Source organism: Schistocerca nitens, chromosome 11 (assembly GCF_023898315.1).
Source record: "Schistocerca nitens isolate TAMUIC-IGC-003100 chromosome 11, iqSchNite1.1, whole genome shotgun sequence".
NCBI lineage: Eukaryota > Metazoa > Arthropoda > Insecta > Orthoptera > Acrididae > Schistocerca > Schistocerca nitens.
The window spans coordinates 123,321,472-123,343,864 of NC_064624.1; the positions used below are offsets into that span (position 1 = coordinate 123,321,472).

The window sequence follows — 22,393 nt, forward strand, 5'->3', positions numbered from 1 at the left end:
CAACAGTGGTTGCTTCTTCTGGGAAGGTTATGGTCATCTCGTTCTTTGATATTCATGGAGTGGTTTATCAGCATGTTGTACCTGCACATACATCAGTAACTGGACGATACTACAGGGATATCCTGAAAACATTGCAAGTCCATATCAGGCACAAAAGACCACATTTCCGTGAAGCAGGCTGGACGCTGCACCACGATAATGCGCGGTTGCATATTACCAATGTTGTTGCTGAATATCTTGCAAAACTCAACGTGAAGTGGATCCCTCACCCTCCCTATAGTCCAGATTTAGCCCTGTGTGGCTTTTTTCTATTCCCTAACATGAAGAAACACGTATAAGGCATTATCAATCATCAGAAGCAGTGGTGAAGGCTGCGGAGGCAATTTTGAAGGACCTTTCAAAAAATGCTTTCTCGCATGTATTTGAAGACTGGCAGAAACGCTGGGACAAGTGCATCGCATTCATGGGAGACTACTTTGAGAAGGACCATCAAAATTATGAGGATGAGTAAAGGTATGTTGTCAAAATTACGATCATTCTTTACTGAACAGTCCCCGTAGATTGACCAGGTTTTGTCATCTGTGACATTAGAGTCCAAAGTGTTGTCCAGTTCATCTGCTTAGTGGTGAAGAAATCTGTGGGAAGAAACACTCTCGTTGGTCTTCGTGGTCCCCAGCCAGCATTTGCAGTGCCCACCTCGTACTCACTTTAAAATTTTGTGACTTTGATGTTTGGTAAACCTCAGGAACCAAAGTGGAGAGATCAACCAGAGTAATCCACCAATCTCCAAGCACGGTTCGTGCAATGTTTGTGGCTGTCTTGTTGGAAATTATTGGTCCCTCGGTACCTTGTTTGTGGTGAGTTTCAGTATCACGGGTTAGAAATCTCTACGCTATTTATGAATGTTTTTGATGTCAGTGCATACTCTTCTGTCAATTGGTGCTGAATTTCAATTAGTTCAACAGCTTTTGCATACAAAAACCAAATAGCGTCATGCTCGTGCTGGTGGTGTCTGACAGGAGCTCCCGACAGCTTCTGAGATGAGACTGATCGACCCAGTGAGGTGTACGCACTGATCGGAGCAGTGTCGCCGATAGTTGCTCTGCACCCTCAGTGCTTTGGGTGGAGGCTTATCATTTGGGGTTACTCAAAACAATTCCGAAATTACAGCAAGCACGCAATATTGTAGCCTAACAGTGGCGTGAAGCTGCATGAATGACTGAAAAAACCACAGGTAATTTGAAATAAACTTTTTTCCGGAATCTGCTATTTACTGTATTTACAAAAAATGCTTCACACAGCATCTGAAATCCCACTGTGTTACTCGCTGGAATCTGACAACTCATTTAAAAAATCACTCTGGAATCTGTATGAATTGCTTTCAGTTTGTTTGTGGGAAATAATCTTCCAGATTCTTCTGCTTCTGATTCTGCTTTTCATTGAGATTTTTCCCTGGTGACAGTTCATTTTTGCGAGAGGCAAAACATAGGCATAGTCGAGCAAATTTTGTCCTGTTCACTGTAACAGCAGATGGATGCACTTCAGTGTCTTAATGTGCACGATAAAGGATTCCTCGGTCGCCTTGTCTTCACTCTCTTTCTCTACCCAGTGCACTTTGTTTACTATACATGCAGCACTTACAAGTTTAGCTTCTGATTTGTGGCTATCACTATTTAAATGCTCTCAAATGTTTTCCTTATGTATGTCTTCACAACCAAAAATTTATATTCTATACAAAAATACTCATTTAATTACAAAAATATATTCCCAGCTTGTTTTGATTTTATTTTACTTGTATTTCTTTTTTGAACATTGTCGACCGACAGTAATCCAGACCCAGATTGTCAGGAGTTTGCCGTATTTCCAAAAGTATGCTCGGTAAACATTCCTTAAATGTGTTTTGTGAAGTAATATTTGCCTTACTTTGCTGAGGCTGTAAGGATTGCAGTGGGATTCAAAATTTTGTCACGCTACACTGTGTGCTTTACTCTAATCTGGAACGTGGCCATATCTAGGCACACAACTGACAGTTCCTGGTACAGCTGGGTATGAGGTCCATTAGAAAAGAATTTTCTTTTCTGGGAAATAAAAACTGGCTTATGTGGAGCATTGGACGCTAATCGTGCTCTAGGTATTTCCCACGGGACTCTACACACTTATCCCAGTCGTGCTGCCACTGTTGGAAGCATGTCGAAAAAGCTTCTTTCTGAATAGAGTTTAAATCAGCTGTCGTTGCTGCCATAGTGTCCTCTCTCGTCTGAAATCTTGTTCCGTTCAATGACCTCTTGAGTTTTGGGAATAGCCAAAAGTCACAGGGGCCATACCAGGAAAGAAAGGAGCCTTTTGAAGTACAGAATCGTTTTTCTCTCTCTCTCTCTCTCTCTCTCTCTCTCTCTCTCTCTCTCTCCCCTGAAAATAACTCTGAATTAAGGGTGAAGAATGTGTTGTAACATTGTCGCATTGGAGGTGCCAATTTCACGTTGACCGCAAGTCCATCTCTTATGCCACACAGCATCATATACGCAATGATGGATAGCCCTGTAGTACTCTTTGGTGACAGTTTCACCCTGTTGTACATACTTGTGGTGCACCACACTGCGGGAGTCAAAGAGAGCAGTTGGCATCACTTTGACTTTGCTGCACACTTGGTGGGCGTTCTTTGGTCTCAGTGGTGAGGAATGTTCCCACTGTGACGACTGGGGCTAGGTTTCTGGGTCCTACCCGTACACACCAATGATTACGGTGTTCACGAAGTCGTGGTCACTGTTTGTGGAGTCCAGCATATCCTGTGAGACTTCAGCTCAAAGTCGCTTTTGCTCCGCTGTCAGCAGCTTTGTCAGAAACTTCGCTGACACTCTCTTCGGGGCCAAATCTTAGATCACAGTAGAATCTGACGAAAAAGTGCTGATGCCCACCTGTTGCGCAATTTCTCTGACAGTCTCACGACGGTCCCACATCGCCAAGGTGTTTACCTCGGGAACGAGGTGGTCATTACGACACGTCGAAAGCCGGACCGGAGCGTGGCTCGCTCTCCACTGACGAGTGGCCATCCTTAAACTGATTGTACCACTCCTTAATGTGTGTGGTGCCCATAGCACCGTCACCAGAAGCCGTCCAAATCTCCCGATCGGTTTCCACCTGGCTGTTACCCTGTGGCAAAATTTGTTGCAGTAGTGCTGCTCCAGCCATTCTGTCATTTCCCTCGCAGTGAAAAATTTATGCGAACACTACACACTACCTCACTCGACTGCTGCTCACTGGCAACTGAGGCTACTGACAGGCAGGAGAAAATTAGTGCACACGCGCGAAGTTCCGAGGTCGGCTGGTGTGAGCACACTAGATTCGAATCCGTGAGGTGTTTGCAAAAAAGAAATGAGGTCGGATACTTTGCCGAGTGACCTCTGATACGGTACGCGTCGTCAAGTAATATTGCTTCGGCTGCAGTTTTAGTGACGCGGTCGGACGAGACGGAGGAGGTGTAAGGGGTGACGTCGGTTTCCAGGACGGCCGGCGCTGTGATCGGGAGTGGCGTGCACGCGCTGCTGGAGGACTGGGACAAGGTGCTGGCTGCGGCCGGCGGGCTGTCGCTGCTCGCGCTCGGCGTCTACTCCGCCAAGGGTGCCACAGGTGTCGCTGCCCGCTATGTCGAGTCCCGCCTCGGTGCGTATGTCTGAATAAAACTGCACACCTGTGCTCGGCAAGCCCTACTGCATGTGGCAGGATCCACGTAGTTCATTAAATATTGTGTAGTGTGTCTACGTTTCTCTCTCTCTCTCTCTCTCTCTCTCTCTCTCTCTCTCTCTCTCTCTCTCTCGAACACACACACAGACACACACACACACACACACATACGGACTGGACAAAAATATGGAAACATCATGGCAAAGACATTGTTATATATAAAAAACAAAGGTGCTGTGACTTACCAAACAAGAAAGCGCTGGTAGATAGACACAATAAAAAACACACACACAAATTCCAAGTTTTCGCAACCCACGGTTGCTTCATCAGGAAAGAGGGAAGGAGAGGGAAAGACGAAAGGATTTGGGTTTTAAGGGAGAGGGTAAGGAGTCATTCCAATCCTGGGAGTGGAAAGACTTACCTTAGGGGGAAAAGAGGACAGGTATACATTCGCGCGCGCGCACACACACACACACACACACACACACACACACACACACACACACACACACATCCATTTGCACATAACAGACACAAGCAGACATATATGTCTGCTTGTGTCTGTACATTTGCGGATGGATGTGTGTGTGTGTGTGTGTGTGTGCGCACGCGCGCTCGAATGTATACCTGTCCTCTTTTCCCCCTAAGGTAATTCTTTCCGCTCCCAGGATTGGAATGACTCCTTACCCTCTCCCTTAAAAACCACATCCTTTTGTCTTTCCCTCTCCTTCCCTCTTTCCTGATGAAGCAACTGTGGGTTGTGAAAGCTTGGAATTTGTGTGTGTGTTTGTGTCTATCTACCAGCCCTTTCTCGAAACTTCCTGGCAGATTAAAACTGTGTGCCCGACCGAGACTCGAACTCGGGACCTTTGCCCAGGCAAAGGTCCCGAGTTCTGGGCAAAGGTTCCGAGTTCGAGTCTCGGTCGGGCACACAGTTTTAATCTGCCAGGAAGTTTCATATCAGCGCACACTCTGCTGCAGAGTGAAAATCTCATTCTGGAAACATCCCCCAGGCTGTGGCTAATTCATGTCTCCGCAATATCCTTTCTTTCAGGAGTGCTAGTTCTGCAAGGTTCGCAGGAGAGCTTCTGTAAAGTTTGGAAGGTAGGAGACGAGGTACTGGCAGAAGTAAAGCTGTGAGTACCGGGCGTGAGTCGTGCTTCAGTAGCTCAGTTGGTAGAGCACTTGCCTGCGTTAGGCAAAGGTCCCGAGTTCGAGTCTCGGTCGGGCACACAGTTTTAATCTGCCAGGAAGTTTCATATCAGCGCACACTCCGCTGCAGAGTGAAAATCTCATTCAGCGCTTTCTCGTTTGGTAAGTCACAGCATCTTTGTTTTTTATATATATTTTCCCCACATGGAATGTTTCTTTCTATTATATTCAAAGACATTGTTAAACACATATGCAGATGCTAACCGAGCCTGCAGGTTTCGCTGTCGCACTTGACCGTGAACAGCATCTATGCAAGTCCTCAGTACGTCTCAAGTGTCAGTTGTGGTTAAAACAGTGTTTTGTGTAGTTATGAGTCCACTATGTTGCAACTAACAAGGAGAGGCCTCAAGCAAGGTATTGTGTCTTGAAGCCATTATTCTGGTGGGCCCTTGTTTGTGAGTAATAATTCAGAATTTTACATGACGCTCAGTAGCATTAAAAAACCATTATTTTGGAGACTGATGTGGTGTGATGGATAGGGTAAGGCCTCTACATGCTGAAGGTCATGGGTACAAATCCAATTTTTAAATCTGCATCAAAATGACTGATCATTATTTTTATTCAGTTAATTGTTTGAACATAATTTTTATTTACATACCTATGTCACAACATTTCAATCATCATATGAACTTTTTCATTTGTTCTCATATTTTCTATATATCATTCTTGTTCCGCTCAGAATATTTGTGAATGTGAATTTAATTATTTATGTCTATTATAATATCTCCAAGTGATTTTAATTATTTGTATTTATCTGTCGTAATATTTAAACATTTGAAAATGCCAATCTGTTAGATAAAAAAGCAAAGGACGAAATAATCTATGTATATTGACTGTGCAATGGTGTCAAAATTTTTTTTTTTTTTTTTTTTTGCAAGACAGGCATTTTTTTGGATGGTAATTGTTATACGGACTTTTAAAACATAGCCTAAATTGCTGTTGCACTACTCGCAAAATAATGCAGATGAAGATTTAAACTAAAGAATAGATCATAAGTAAAATGAAATTCAACCAAAATTAAGAATAGAAATATTGAATGGAATAATTCGGTCGAAAAAATAAGATGATAAAATGAAAGAAATTTAATCAAAATTAATACATAAAATTAACTGCTGCGCGGGATTAGCCGAGCGGTCTAAGGCGCTGCACTCTTGGACTGTGCGGCTGGTCCTGGCGGAGGTTTGAATCCTCCCTTGGGCATGGGTGTGTGTGTTTGTCCTTAGAATAATTTAGGTTAAGTAGTGTGTAAGCTTAGCAGTAAAGTCCCATAAGATTTCACACACACACACACACATAAAATTAACTAAAATCATATAAACAAATATTTCAATCAGAAAAAGAATGGTAGTAAGCAAAATGAGAGCAAATGAAGAAGTCAATGTTACTAAATTGATGTGACAAAGGAATACAAATTAAAAATTACAATTAAATCAATAAACTGAACAAAAATTTAAAAATAAAAATAAAAACTGAAGTACCTGATGAGACTGGAACGCACAACTTTGTGCACATAAAACTCTTATTCTATCCAATACATCATGCAACCAGTCATACAAAATAACGTATTTAATGCTATTGAATGTCGTTTCAAAATTCCGAATTATTTTTTTTGTTAATTATTCGCAAATGAGGGGTCACCAGGTGGCTGATGGTGAAGGTGTGAAACACCATATAAGTGATTTAAAAAAGTCAGTCTCACCACTAGGGACTTCTCCTTGTAAATGAATTTGAATGTGAGAAAGTTGTTGGTGCTCGAATGGTGGTGCTTCCGTAACCGAAGGAGCCAATATGTTTGATGTGTCGAGAGGCACCATATCGAAGATTTACACCCAGTGTACAGTAAGTGGAAGATCATCATCCCCGAAGTCATAACATGGACAAAAACTGTGTGTTGACTGACAAGGTTGGCAAGGTGCATGTGTCCTGGGAAATGTGGGAAACACTTGGGAATTTTTTCACCTGGGAGTAATCCGCGAAAAGACCGGGAATTTTTCATTATTTTAGTTTTCAGTTAAATTTTTGTTAGTAGAACCTGATACAGTGTGCAAACAAGTGTCTGCCGACAGCAAAATGTGTAAAAGGCTACACAATACTTCGTAACAACATATTGCCTTTTATGTATCTTTCCCCTAGGCCTTGTTTTGATGAGCATGACGTCGCACCAGTTTAAATTTGTAATGGTACGTGGGAAAATATCGTGAATGGTCATTTCAGAAGCATTACTTTTGAAGTAAATTTCCTTTTATGTGAGATGAATTATGGTACATTTGAGAATGTGCAATGAATTTCTTAAATCGTTGAGCGTTAAACTCTCATCCAAAACTTAACGCTGAGGACCAGCCACTTAGACAAAATTTCGGGCCCATAACACCAGTTATTTATGCAGTTACTTAATATTTTACTGTCACTTTCATTTGATGTGTCTTAAAAGGTAACACATGCTAAAAAAGACCAAGTTTCAAGGCTAGTTTTTCACATTTGTTTTAGTTCTTTTAAAGAGTACAAATTATGCAACAACAATGGCAAAAAGTATAGTTATCTTAAAAAAGTGCGAAGTGAGTTCTTGAGCAATTTCACACATAACTGGCTTTACTATGAGAAAGTTGAAGTACTCGACAGAATACATATTCAGCCAGGGAACCCACGAAGTGTCTGGTGCACACCAGTGAAATTTATAACCGTGCTTGTCAGAAGTTTTCAGCTGCTGCAATTAAACTGGTACTCTTAGGATCCTGCCTAACCACACCCTCAGAAAAACAGCAAAAAATGATGTTCTGTTGGCTGACTGCATCAAGTTTCCTATGCTCTGAATATCTGCTGTCATTAGCTGGCGAGATCACATGGCATGAGCTATGATTGGCTATTTCAGTGCTTTGGAAGCTATCGTGGTATAATGGTGGAATACGTGTTTATACTTTCGTAATAAGAAAATATGCAGTATACGTGTTGCCATGCATCAATGATCTTTCCACAATGCTTTGTTTTTTTATGTGTTACATTTCCTAAAGCGCTAGTAAGTTCTATGCCGGTGTGTATATCCTTCACCATTCAAAGAATTGACAAGTTTTACAGCTCCGAGAGAAAGTTTATTATAACTTAACACGGAAAAATGTAATTTCACGCAGGAAAAAGTTTTTTTTTTTTTTTTCCCACCCGTGAAAGTGTATTTTTAACTGGGGTGTCTGGGAAAAGACAAGGAATTTTTTTTTGTTTTTTGTCTGCGTGTATACCCTGGACTGACCATGACAGTCAGTCATTGAAGAGGACTGTGACAAAAAATAGAGGACAACAGCTTCTAAAGTTGCTGCAGAAGTACTGGGTGATCAAAAAGTCAGTATAAATTTGAAAACTGAATAAATCATGGAATAATGTAGATAGAGAGGTACAAATTGACACATGCTTGGAATGACGTGGGGTTTATTAGAACCAAAAAAATACAAAAGTTCAAAAAATCTCCGACAGATGGTGCTCCATCTGATCATAATACCAATAATTAGCATAACAAAGTAAGACAAAGCAAAGATGATGTTCTTTACAGGAAATGCTCCTTATGTGCACCATCATTCCTCAACAATAGCTGTAGTCGAGGAATAATGTTATGAACAGCACTGTAAAGCATGTCCGGAGTTATGGTTAGGTGTTGGTGTCGGATCTTGTCTTTCAGCATCCCTAGAGATGTCGGTCGATCACGATACACTTGCGACTTCAGGTAACCCCAAAACCGATAATCGCGCGGACTGAGGTCTGGGGACCTGGGAGGTCAAGCGTGACGAAAATGGCGGCTCAGCACACGATCGTCACCAAACGACGCAAGCAAGAGATCTTTCACGCGTCTAGCATTATGGGGTGGAGCGCCATCCTGCATAAACATCGTACGTTCCAGCAGGTGTTTATCAGCTAGGCAGGGGATGATGCGATTCTGTAACATATCGGTGTACCTCTCACCCGTCACGGTAGCAATTACAAAACCAGAATCACGCATTTCCTCTAAGAAAAAAGGCTCGATAACGGTAGATGTGGTAAATCCAACCCATACCGTGACTTTCTCGTTGTGCAATGGAGTTTCCATGACAGTTTTAGGATTTTCGGTAGCCCAAATTCTGCAGTTGTGGGCGTTGACAGACCCTCGGAGCGTGAAATGAGCTTTGTCGGCCCACAACACGTTACTCAGCCAATCGTCATTGAAACACCCACACTGCAAATGCCCTCCGCTTCACTAAATCGTCAGGTAACAGTCCACGATGCCGATGGATTTTGTACGGAGGGTACACCTCAGTGCCAACCAAACAGTAGTGTATGGAATGCCGGTGCGATGTGCGACTGCACGAGTGCTGACTTTCCCGTGCATAGACGAACCCGCTACAGTCTCCATTTCTTCCTGAACTGTCTCAGCAGCATTACGCCTTGTGCTCGGTCGGCCACTACAGGGTCTATCGTCTAAACAACCCGTGGGTTCGAACTTCGAAATCATTCTCGCCACAGCTGCATTTGTCAATGGACCTTTACCCGTTCCAATCCCCTTCTTATGGCGATAGGATCATAACACTAAACTAGCACATTCCCCATTCTGATAATACAGCTTCACTAAAAGTGCCCTTTCAGGTAACGTCAACATGCTGCGACTGCTGGTGCATCTGATTCTCTCTCTCATTACAGCTCCTTTTATACACGATTGTCATGCGCAGTCACTGACGTTTGCTGTCCAGCGCCATCTGTCGGACATTTCGTGAACTTTTTTTTGTTCTAATAAAACCTCATGTCATTCCAAGCATGTGTGTCAATTTTTCCCTCTCTCTCTACATTTTTCCATGGCTTATTAAGTTTTCAAATTTATGCTGAATTTTTAATCACCCGGTAAATCTCACACTCATAAACCCTGTCAGCACCAGAAGGGAATTGGAGGGTGGGCTGGAATCCCAAAACCACTCATCAGTGCAAATAGCCATAATAGGAAAATGTTGTACCAAAGCCATAAAACCTGCACTATGGAGCAGTGAAGAAAGTCATTTTGATAGCCATCTCATGGTCTTGCATGTGTCCAATGGTTACTCTGCAAGGCTACATTACTGTCAAGAACTATTGCCCCTTTTTGAAATGATATACTGTGAATTATGGATGAAGGGCAACATACAGATTCCATACTTCAAGATTTCATAAAAGCATCTGACACAGTGGCCCACTACAGATTGTTAACGAGGGTACAACAATGTGGAATAGGTTTCCAGATAGGTGATTGGCTCCAAGACGGTGAGCATTTGTTAGAGACAAGGGTATTGTCAGCAGTGACCCTGGGAGGTATGAAAGAACCATTGTTGTCCTCTGTATGTATAAATGACTTGTTGGACAGGGCGAACAGCAGTCCGCGGTTGTTTGCTGATGATGTGGTGTATGGGAAGGTGTCATCACTGACAAGGGAACCTCCCCATCGCAGCCCCCTCAGATTTAGTTATAAGTTGGCACAGTGGATAGGCCTTGAAAAACTGAACACAGATCAATCGAGAAAACAGGAAGAAGTTGTGTGGAACTATGAAAGAAATAAGCAAAATATACAAACTGAGTAGTCCATGCACAAGATAGGCAACATCAAGGATTGTGTGTGCTCAGGAGCGCCGTGGTCCTGTGCTTAGCGTGAGCAGCTGCGGAACAAGAGGTCCTTGGTTCAAGTCTTCCCTCGAGTGAAAAGTCTAATTTTTTATTTTCATACAATTATTATCTGTCTGTCCATCCGTAACTTTTGTGTGTTAATTATCAAAGTTCAGGCACTCACACATAATCAACTTCGCTCTCCAAAATTCCAGGACATGTTCGGATTTGCTTGGACATATGCTGGATTTGACGGTCTACACACGGAAAAATTTGAAAACGTTAAAAACATATATTTTGACAGAGCACAGGGAAAACTGTGTGACTGTGAAACTATTGCATTCATTTGTTGCAGTTTATGTGACAAACTCTTCTGTTATCATCACTTTTTTGGGAGTGATCATCACATCCACAAGAAAATCTAAATCGGGCAAGGTAGAAGAATCTTTTTACCCATTCGCCAAGTGTACAAGTTAGGTGGGTCGACAACATATTCCTGTCATGTGACGCACATGCCGTCACCAGTGTCGTATAGAATATATCAGACGTGTTTTCCTGGGGAGGAATCGGTTGACCTATGACCTTGCGATCAAATGTTTTCGGTTCCCATTGGAGAGACATGTCCTTTCGTCTACTAATCGCACGGTTTTGCGGTGCGGTCGCAAAACACAGACACTAAACTTATTACAGTGAACACAGACGTCAGTGAACGAACGGACAGATCATGACTTTGCGGAAATAAAAAACTAAACTTTTCACTCGAGTGAAGATTTGAACCAAAGACCTCTCGTTATGCAGCTGCTCATGCTAACCACGGGACCACGGCACTCCTGAGCTCATACTATCCTTGATGTTGCCTATCTTGTGCGTAGACTACTCAGTTTGTATATTTTGCTTATTTTTTTCATAGTTCCACACAACTTCTTCCTGTTTTCTCGATTTATCTGTGTTCAGTTTTTCAAGGCCTATCCATTGTGCCAACTTCTAACTAAATCTGAGAGGGGTGCGATGGGGAGGTTCTCTTGTGAGTGACAATAAGTGGATACAATATGACTTAGGAAAAATCCCTAGTTGATGTGATGAATGGGAGATAGCTCTATATTAGAATACAATGTTGATCAGTAGGAAAAACAGGCCTGTGGTGTTTCTATGTGATCAGAGGCTTTCCTGGCATAAGTGTTGTTTCCAGGGCTCTCGGGTGTCCAGTCGGATGCGATCGTCAAGTCCCACAATATTTCAGCGAATAACCTTTCCACCATCATCAGGTGGTTCTGATGGAATGGTCTGTCTGCTAATTGTCGGTGTTATTTATGTCCGTTCGTCGGGCTCCGATTCCCAGCGCCGACTGTCCGATTGTGGCTGCCGACATTCCGATAGCGAGTGCTGACGCTTTGATTGGGGCTGCCGACAATCCGTTTGCAGTCGCAAACCCAGATCTCGCTGTCCCGGCGTTGCACAGTGTGGAATCCCGTGGAGTGACCCCGACAGCCGTCATGGCAGGATCTTGTGGCCGCTTGAGGCGTGATTCCTTTATGGAGCTAAGTAATGGTTTCCGTGCCTCGCTGATTGAAAACCTGTGTCTCGGTTTATGAGAATGTCCATTACGCAATTTTCAATGGCCTCCTTGAAGATGCTGTCCCAGTAGAAGCTGGTGGGGGCCAGAATCTCTGTCTCTTCGTATTTCGAATTGTGTCCAGTTTCCAAGCACTGGTGCAAAGACCTACTACTCCTACTTTCCGGATGGCAGCACCAGTCCCGAAAATTTTGGATTCCACCTCGTAAGTAACAGAACTTCCTGACTACTTGCACATATTTGCATCTTTCAGTTATTATTAGATTAGACAGTACAATTGCTTTAATGTAGGAATACACAGACCGTGGGCTGCATGTGGCCTGTTGTTTGTCTGATGGCGGTCTGCCCCTGAGCATTTGTTCTAAAAAAAACTTACTTATCTTTCATTCCCTCTGAGAAAGGAGAGAGAACTTGCTTCTTTCGAGCCATGCCAGTCTAGATGGTATGGTGGCAGGGGACTGCAATTTGGAATAATAGCCCGTTTCACAGCTCATCATTTTTGAACTAGCACAACAAGAGCTGCTGGTGAGTCAACTGGGAACAACACTTGTTTAATTGTCAGTAGTCTAGTTTTGTGCATGTCTACAACAAAAATTGAGCCCAACATCAAAGCAGTTACGAAATAAATGGAGTGCCCTGTTCACAAGAACTTTTTTTGTCCTCATTATATGAGGGTGGGAACTTAAATAGTGGTAACTATACAAAAGAGTTACGTGTTTTCACCTGTCACTGTCCTTCAAAGTAGTCACCAGCGTTGTGTGGAACCTGTTGCCAGCAATCTGGAAGGTGTAGTATACTATTAGCAGAGCCTGTTCTGTTGATGGTGCGAATGGAGCAGTCTGTTGCGTGTTGAATCTCTGGAACAGTTCTGAAGTGAATGGAATCAAATCAAAGTCACAAGACCTGAAGTCTGGGGAGTATGGTGGATGGTACAGTACTTCCCAGTCACATCGACCGAACAGAGCAGCCACAGCTCGCCCTGTGTGCGCCCGCGCATTGTCGTGCAAAATGACGGGTGGGTTGCACAGAAAGTGATGCCACTTCTTTCGCAAAGCTGGTCGCGTGTGATGCTCCAGAAATGAACAGTAATACTGTGCGTTGACGGTCTGCCCTGGAGGAACGTAATGCGTTAGGATGACACCATCACAATCGTACACGAGAGAATTACTGTACTGGGCTCTGATGCACTTTCGACTTTCACGGTGATCCGTAATGACGCCATTTGTTGGATTGGCGTTTCAGTTTTGGCTCGTAAGATGTGGCCCGTGTCTCATCCAGTGTTACAATACGGCATAAGAAAGCCTCTCCTTCACGCTCACAGTGCTCCGAGTGCGTCTGAGCAGCGTCGTAACGCACCTATTTCTGCATTTCTGTCAAGTCGTGCGGAACCCGTCGTGATGCCCATGCGTTCCTTCAGGATGCGAAGCGCAGTCGTATGTGCTAATCCGGTTTCGTGGGCGAGCTCACTAATCGTATGGCGTCGATGACTGTCCACTAATGCGGCAACAGCACGCACTTCTTCTTCAGAGACGCTAGGACGACCTGCCCGATGCACGTCTGCCACAGTTTGCCGACCTTCGTCGAAGGCTTTTACCCGACGTGCCACTGTCGTGTACGGCAATGCCGATTCTCCGCAAGTGTTTTGAAGACCTCGATGACACTGTCGTGCTGTACGACCTCTGGCACATTCAATCTTGATCCAGCTGTGCTGTTCCTGTTTCGAAATCATAGTGACACCGTTACGTTAGACTGCTCACTCACAAGTGACTGTGTTTCCGTCGATTGTGCGCACGCCGGTGACACGGGATGGGCGAGTCCATTTGCTCGGAGGTAAGGTAGGTATGTCGACAACGTGTGCTATCAGTGACAGTAGTAGATTCCATTGCATAGTGTCTCCACAGCAGTATTGCCAGCCACTATTTAAGTTCCAACCTACGTAGAAGAATACGGTACAGAAATTTTGATGCCTTTAATGCATTTTGCAAAATATCAAAATTTAAATTTTTTGGGTTCTGTACTCTCTTAAAGGTTAAGTCCCATCTGCATAGTTCAGAGAAACTGGTATTGGGGGGGGGGATCCAGATGGCACTGGTTGTGAAGCAGTCATTGAAATTGAGCCCATTTTGCTTGTCGGCATGTCTGCCGCTAGGTGGTCAGCTCAACTCTTTTCTGCATTATGGTATGGCCATTCGTCCGCCGAGAGGCTACGATGAGCAAAGTATAGTGTAGAGCTTGTTTTTACTCTACAGTATTGTATTCTGAGAGAGGGATATTACGTGGGAATTAATGAATTTTGGAACGTTTCATGTAGGGAACAGCTCCACATTAGAATCGGCTGTATTTTACTCCTTTCTCCAGGGAAGCCGTCGCTGGTGCGGGAGACGTCGCGGTTCTCTCTGCTGGACACGATTCGACACCCCGTGGAGAGCGTAAAGAAGAAAATGGTGCTGCGCAAGGAGGATGCGCTGACGGGGGTGGTACTGGAGCCCAAGCTGGAGGAGCGGCTCAGGTGAGTAGCACGTGTGCGGGGTGTGTGTGTGTGTGTGTGTGTGTGTGTGTGTGTGTGTGTGTGTGTGTGTGTGTGGGTGGGTGGGTGGGTGTGGGTGTGGGTGTGTGGGTGGGTGTGGGCGGGTGGGTGGGTGCCGGTGGCAGTGGTTTCAGGTGCAGTTCACACTGAGGCAATACGGTGCAGAAGTAACTCGCATTGGCAGAGTGCATAGAGACGTAGTGGAAGTGACTTAACTGGTTCACATTGGGATGAAGGTGGTATGAATTGCCCGGCACAACACAGAGTGCTGATGAATCCAAGCAACTCATATTGTACAATGTGGGGAGTGAAATTTCAAGTCGTGTAATTTGCTTGGGGGAGGGGGCAGATAGATGAAGCAAATCTGCATTCACTGCTTTAGTTAGTTTCTCGGTAAAGCTTTCACTTTCACATAAAAAAATGAAAAGCACAGTTTTTGGTTGTGCTTGTCCTCTGGTATGGAGTCTTTCTCGTTGGGTTTTGAGGAAACTACTTCCTTAAAAAATATTATTTTTCCACCATTTATACCCACAACTTCAAAATGAACTGATTTCCTTTTCGCTGTTGCTCGTAGTTGTTGTGACACTTCAAAGTAAAGTGCGCAGAGTGCCTATTTTGAAAAGTTTGCAGTGAAAAATGTGGTCACTGGTCAGTTTGTTTGGTGCATCTTACGGCATACAGTAATACCCCATTTTTACTCTTTCCAGCAGACTGTCCCAAAAAAGTGTAAAATGCAGGGAAACATGGACCTTGCCGTTGGTGGGGAGGCTTGCGTGCCTCAGCGATACAGATGGCCGTACCGTAGGTGCAACCACAACGGAGGGGTATCTGTTGAGAGGCCAGACAAACGTGTGGTTCCTGAAGAGGGGCGGCAGCCTTTTCAGTAGTTGCAGGGGCAACAGTCTGGATGATTGACTGATCTGGCCTTTTAACACTAACCAAAACGGCCTTGCTGTACTGGTACTGCGAACGGCTGAAAGCAAGGGGGAACTACAGCCGCAATTTTTCCCAAGGGCATGCAGCTTTACTGATATTTGTATGGAGCGTAGCCATAATAGAAGTGAAACATGGACGATAACTAATTTGGACAAGAAGTGAATAGAAACTTTTGAAATGTGGTGCTACAGAAGAATGCTGAAGATTAGATGGGTAGATCACATAGCTAATGAGTAGGTATTGAACAGAATTGGGCAGAAGAGGAGTTTGTGGCACAACTTGACTAGAAGAAGGGATCGGTTGGCAGAACATATTCTTAGGCATCAAGGGGTCACCAATTTAGTATTGGAGGGCAGCGTTGAGGGTAAAAATCGTAGAGGCAGACCAAGAGATGAATACACTAAGCAGATTCAGAAGGATGTAGGCTGCAGTAGGTACTGGGAGATGAAGAAGCTTGCACAGGATAGAGTAGCATGGAGAGCTGCATCAAACCAATCTCAGGACTGAAGACCACAACAACACAGCATACAGTAATACCCCAAGTGCAGGGAAATCTAAAATACCACAAAAGGTAGGAAGCGCAACAATCGAAAATGAATAAATTACTCTTACTGTCATTGTCTTTATATTGTTCAACATAGGAAATTAAATCAATTTAAATTTTGCCTATTTAAAAAGAGTATGAAACAGAAGCAAAAGTCTTTCGTCATGGCCAAAACCCAAAATGTATTATGTATTTAGGCGAGATTAGTAAGAGGTACAGCTTTCCTGCCAGCATTGAGACTTATTATTGATATTTATTATAAAATAGGCTTATAGGCTGAGAAGTAATAAGGAAATAGAAGAATACACATAAATACATGGTGACATGAGAAAATGAAGACTTAAATTTTATGGACACATTAAAAGAATTGCACCACTAGGTTGACAAAACAAATAGTAGAACTCTACGAAACCAGAAGTAAGGCCAAAACTGAGCCAATGAAATGGATTGTTGCGATTAAGGAGGATCTTAAAGCAGCCGGTATAACTCAGGCAGACCTTACAGACAGGAAAAATTTCAGACAAAAGATATTTGATTGGAAAGTTGGTCAGAGGGAAATTAGAAAACAGACTGGAACACCAGGGTCTGATGAAAGAAAGAGAGACTTCATTCTGAAAGGATGAAACAAATTTGGACACAAAGAAAGGCCAACCATCAAACGTGACACTGATGGATCGTACCTCGTGTGGTCCTACTGGGCCCATACGTGAATAATAATAATGGTGCATAAAACTTGTAACACAACATTGCTTAAAACACTAAAGTTTGCAGTGAAAAGTGTTGTCACTGGCCAGTTTATGTTTGGTGCATCTTACAGCATACAGTACACATTTGCACTGATTGTTTCACATCATGGGAAGAAAATGCACCAGTAGAATGCCATGGACATCCTTGTAGACTGTGCAGATGACTTTTCGAGGTATCGAGATTGACTTCACTTTAGTCTTTACTGGTGACACGCTTTACCTCAGTCATTTCAATTTTTGAATGCAACCGTGACGTAACTGGAAAAATCAAAAATAAAATTTTGACACCATCTTTGTTGTAATGTTTCCACAAGTGACATGCACTGCCAACACACTGTTTTCTTTGTTGCTCTGTAAATGTTTTTGGTATCAATGAGCACAAAGTTTTCAAAACACAATTTTTGTCAGAAACAGTTGTGTGAAGAAATGGCCTCAAAATGTGTGGAAAGTTCTTAGAGCGGATACTGTAAACATCCTGTATGAGTTCTTCAACTGCACAAACCATTTCGTCATTAATTGTAACATGGACATACACTTTGGTTGTGATCATGCACTTCATCACAACTTTATTGAACAGTCATACCAGTCTCCTTGCTATTGAACCACTAGCCACATTTTCCCCATACAGCTCACAAATATATCATAGAATGTTGTCTGGTTTAGCGTTTTTTAATTTATAAAACAAATGATAGACCTAATCACACATTGCCATTCAAAACAAATACTTTACAGTATAAACAGTACACAGAGAACACACCTCCTTTGCCTTGACTCAAAGCAACTACTGCACATGCAGTGAACAGAGATTGTAGCACTGCTGTGGAAAGAAATAAAAGCAAGAATTTACTTTCTTCACGTACGTCATATAGTATATCAAAATTTGAATGTCAAATTCCCTGCACTACTAAAAACTGAAAGAATAGGAAAAGTGTCAGCCAAACATTTCAGAACATCAACATTTATCTGTCCAGAAAATGTATACCACACGAAGGTTCTTATTTTTCAAGTTTGAGTTTTTCATTTGGATTACCTTTCCAAGGTTTTTTCCATTGTGCAAAAAAAGTGAGTGTGTGTACTTTGGACTCAGTAGGAAAGTGGAAGGGATATCCCTCCACTTCTACATGAAGATGGGGAGGGGTCTAAAATGCCTAAAAATCTGAAAAAATATTGTTTAGCAGTACGTGATTAACCAGCTCTCAAGTTGATTATTAAAATTGCTGTATTAACATCAATAGTTCTATGTATGAATTTACTGTGTACGGCATATGCGAGTCAAATATGACAAAAGAAAAGAAAAATCATATTTTCTGTTAAGCATTCTTATTCTTTGAGGAAGTCTCATTTTTTACCATGGAGAGTTACGGGGAAACTTGTATGCAACCTGAGACACATACTGCACATGTTTCTCATTTTTGGAAATTATTTATTGTAGTCCTTCAGTGTAGGAAAAGGGAGAGAAGGAAACATAGTAGGTGAATATGGATTGGGGCTAAGAAATGAAAGAGGAAGCCGCCTGGTAGAATTTTGCACAGAGCACAACATCATCATAGCTAACACTTGGTTTGAGAATCATGAAAGAAGGTTGTGTACATGGAAGAATCCTGGAGATATTAAAAGGTATCAGATAGATTATATAATGGTAAGACAGAGATTTAGGAACCAGGTTTTAAATTGTAAGACATTTCCAGGGGCAGATGTGGACTCTGACCACAATCTGTTGGTTATGACCTGTAGATTAAAACTGAAGAAACTGCAAAAAGGTGGGCATTTAAGGAGATGGGACCTGGATAAACTGAAAGAACCAGAGGTTGTACAGAGTTTCCGGGAGAGCATAAGGGAACAATTGACAGGAATGGGGGAAAGAAACACAGTCGAAGAAGAATGGGTAGCTCTGAGGGATGAAGTAGTGAAGGCAGCAGGGGATCAAGTAGGTAAAAAGACAAGGGATAATAGAAATCCTTGGGTAACAGAAGAAATATTGAATTTAATTGATGAAAGGAGAAAATATAAAAATGCAGTAAATGAAGCAGGCAAAAAGGAATACAAACGTCTCAAAAATGAAATCGACAGGGAGTGCAAAATGGCTAAGCAGGGATGGCTAGAGGACAAATGTAAGGATGTAGAGGCTTGTCTCACTAGGGGTAAGATAGATACTGCCTACAGGAAAATTAAAGAGACCTTTGGAGAGAAGAGAACCACTTGTATGAATATCAAGAGCTCAGATGGAAACCCAGTTCTAAGCAAAGAAGGGAAGGCAGAAAGGTGGAAGGAGTATATAGAGGGTTTATACAAGGGCGATGTACTTGAGGACAGTACTATGTAAATGGAAGAGGATGTAGATGAAGATGAAATGGGAGATAAGATACTGCGTGAAGAGTTTGACAGAGCACTGAAAGACCTGAGTCGAAACAAGGCCCCCGGAGTAGACAACATTCCATTGGAACTACTGACGGCCTTGGGAGAGCCAGTCCTGATAAAACTCTACCATCTGGTGAGCAAGATGTATGAAACAGGCGAAATACCCTCAGACTTCAAGAAGAATATAATAATCCCAATCCCAAAGAAAGCAGGTGTTGACAGATGTGAAAATTACCGAACTATCAGTTTAATAACTCACAGCTGCAAAATACTAACACGAATTCTTTACAGACGAATGGAAAAACTAGCAGAAGCCAACCTCGGGGAAGATCAGTTTGGATTCCGTAGAAACACTGGAACACGTGAGGCAATACTGACCTTACGACTTATCTTAGAAGAAAGATTAAGGAAAGGCAAACCTACGTTTGTAGCATTTGTAGACTTAGAGAAAGCTTTTGACAATGTTGACTGGAACACTCTCTTTCAAATTCTAAAGGTGGCAGGGGTAAAATACAGGGAGCGAAAGGCTATTTACAATTTGTACAGAAACCAGATGGCACTTATAAGAGTCGAGGGACATGAAAGGGAAGCAGTGGTTGGGAAGGGAGTAAGACAGGGTTGTAGCCTCTCCCCGATGTTGTTCAATCTGTATATTGAGCAAGCAGTAAAGGAAACAAAAGAAAAATTCGGAGTAGGTATTCAAATCCATGGAGAAGAAATAAAAACTTTGAGGTTCGCCGATGACATTGTAATTGTCAGAGACAGCAAAGGACTTGGAAGAGTAGTTGAATGGAATGGAGAGTGTCTTGAAAGGAGGGTATAAGATGAACATCAACAACAGCAAAACAAGGATAATGGAATGTAGTCGAATTAAGTCGGGCGATGCTGAGGGAATTAGATTAGGAAATGAGACACTTAAAGTAGTAAAGGAGCTTTGCTATTTGGGGAGCAAAATAACTGATGATGGTCGAAGTAGAGAGGATATAAAATGTAGACTGGCAATGGCAAGGAAAGCGTTTCTGAAGAAGAGAACTTTGTTAAGTGTCAGGAAGTCATTTCTGAAAGTATTTGTATGGAGTGTAACCATGTATGGAAGTGAAACATGGACGATAAATAGTTTGGACAAGAAGAGAATAGAAGCTTTTGAAATGTGGTGCTACAGAAGAATGCTGAAGATTAGATGGGTAGATCATATAACTAATGAGGAAGTATTGAATAGGATTGGGGAGAAGAGAAGTTTGTGGCACAACTTGACCAGAAGACGGGATCGGTTGGTAGGACATGTTTTGAGGCATCAAGGGATCACAAATTTAGCATTGGAGGGCAGCGTGGAGGGTAAAAATCATAGGGGGAGACCAAGAGATGAATACACTAAGCAGATTCAGAAGGATGTAGGTTGCAGTAGGTACTGGGAGATGAAGAAGCTTGCACAGGATAGAGTAGCATGGAGAGCTGCATCAAACCAGTCTCAGGACTGAAGACCACAACAACAAGAACAGTCCTTCGTTAGCATGGTGCATTTCTCGGCTAGTTATTCATCAGCTTACAGTTTTACAAGTGGATTTAGTGTGTTGACACAAGCTTCATTTCATTACACAGCAAACAATCTGTCTTAGGGAACATGTTACTCAAATGAAATGTGGTGAAAAGTACTTTTATTTTATTAGAAACAAACTGTCAGTTATTGATAATATCTGGTATCTGATTGATTACTGCTTCAGTTTTTTTAATCGAAAGACAATTTAAATGCTCTCCTGATCAGTGTTAAATCAGATTTAATGCACAGAAGCTACTGTGATGGTTGGGCTCGATGGACCTCAAAACAATCTTCTAAATGTAGAGCAACACCACACTTTTTTTTTACACTGGCATGCACTTTCATTTCTTCCTTCTCTTGAGTGAGACATAACATGCCTTTTGCGACATTACTTTTCTTTTCAATTCGATGTACGTGCATTACGAAATGAGTCTACAGTTTTGCCTGAAGTTGCCTAGTGATGGTACTTGTTTTGGCGGTCTATAGAGATTACGCTGAAGGCTTGGAAAGCAATTAATATACAGTGAAACCTCTATATAACGTTTTTCAAGGGGCCACAAATTCTGAACATTGTATAGAGGAAAACACTATAACTAGGAAGGCTTCCAAATAATAATTATCGGGCATTATTGAAGATCGGGATACCACTAATAAGCTTTGACAAATGGTGCATAGATTACATTTTAAATTTTCACAACACTGTAATATGATATTCATTGCAATGATTAGTTTTTTGTGATTAAAACAGTAGGTGGATGGGTGAAAGGAAATGGATCAGTTTGTACTGTAAAAAGTTATAACAGATTCTTAAGATATGACTTCATTGTCCAAAGCCGACAGCTGGTATCCCGTTCTTCAGTTGACCCAATTGTAGAATATGAGCCAAATTTTGTTTATGATATACTGAACATACTACATAAAAACACTGTAAATGGTACAGATTAAAAAAGAATTAGTTACAAAAAATTACTTTAATAATTAAATTATGAAATGGAACTTAAATTTGCACAAACTCTAGGAACCTATGCAACCTGCAAATCACATACCTATGATTTTTAAAATATTCAAGCACGCATGTTTGTTTTCTATTTCTACTAGACACTATGGCAATCTTTTCTTGCTCCAAATGAGCAAGTTGAACTACTGTTCTGTCCTCAAATCTATGGGTCATCATATATCTCCTAAATGTTGCAAAGCCTTCAGCTGCCTTAGTATATGAGGGCACAGGGTCATCTTCCTTGTCACTGTCACTTTCACTATACTATTATTCTCCAAGCTTCTCTCTAAAGTCAGCTCCTCAATACTTTGTACTCCTGTGGTTGCCACGTTGTCATCCACAGCCACAAAGTCCTCAAAAGGGACAGAATCACTGCCTATCAATTCCTAAAACTCTTGCAAATCACTTGCAACATCTTCCACAGGAGCTGCCATCTGATTCTGACAGAATCCCACTTTTTTAAACAGTTTTTAATAGTTTCAGCACTGACTCCCCTCCATGAGTACATAATTAAATTCATTGCCTGTAAAATACTTTCACGTTTCTCAGAAAGGATACATCTGGTGGATGTGCCGCACATCTGTCCACAAACAGCAGCACTTTTCTTGCAGCACTCCCCATTTTGGCATCAAATTCTCCGAGAAACTGAAATAGTGCCAAAAAGATTGTAAGCAGAATGTGCGTTACATATCACATGAC

The 22,393-nt window shown here is 42.2% G+C and overlaps 1 protein-coding gene across 1 annotated transcript in view; it reads left to right on the plus strand.

Moving 5' to 3' along the window:
• The window catches only part of LOC126213200 (ATPase family AAA domain-containing protein 3), a 102,367-nt gene that overhangs the window by 33,154 nt on the left and 46,820 nt on the right, over positions 1–22,393 (plus strand). The window contains exons 4-5 of the mRNA XM_049940832.1: positions 3,503–3,660; positions 14,408–14,558. Coding sequence (XP_049796789.1) covers positions 3,503–3,660; positions 14,408–14,558 — 309 coding nt within the window. The remainder of the gene's footprint in view (positions 1–3,502; positions 3,661–14,407; positions 14,559–22,393) is intronic.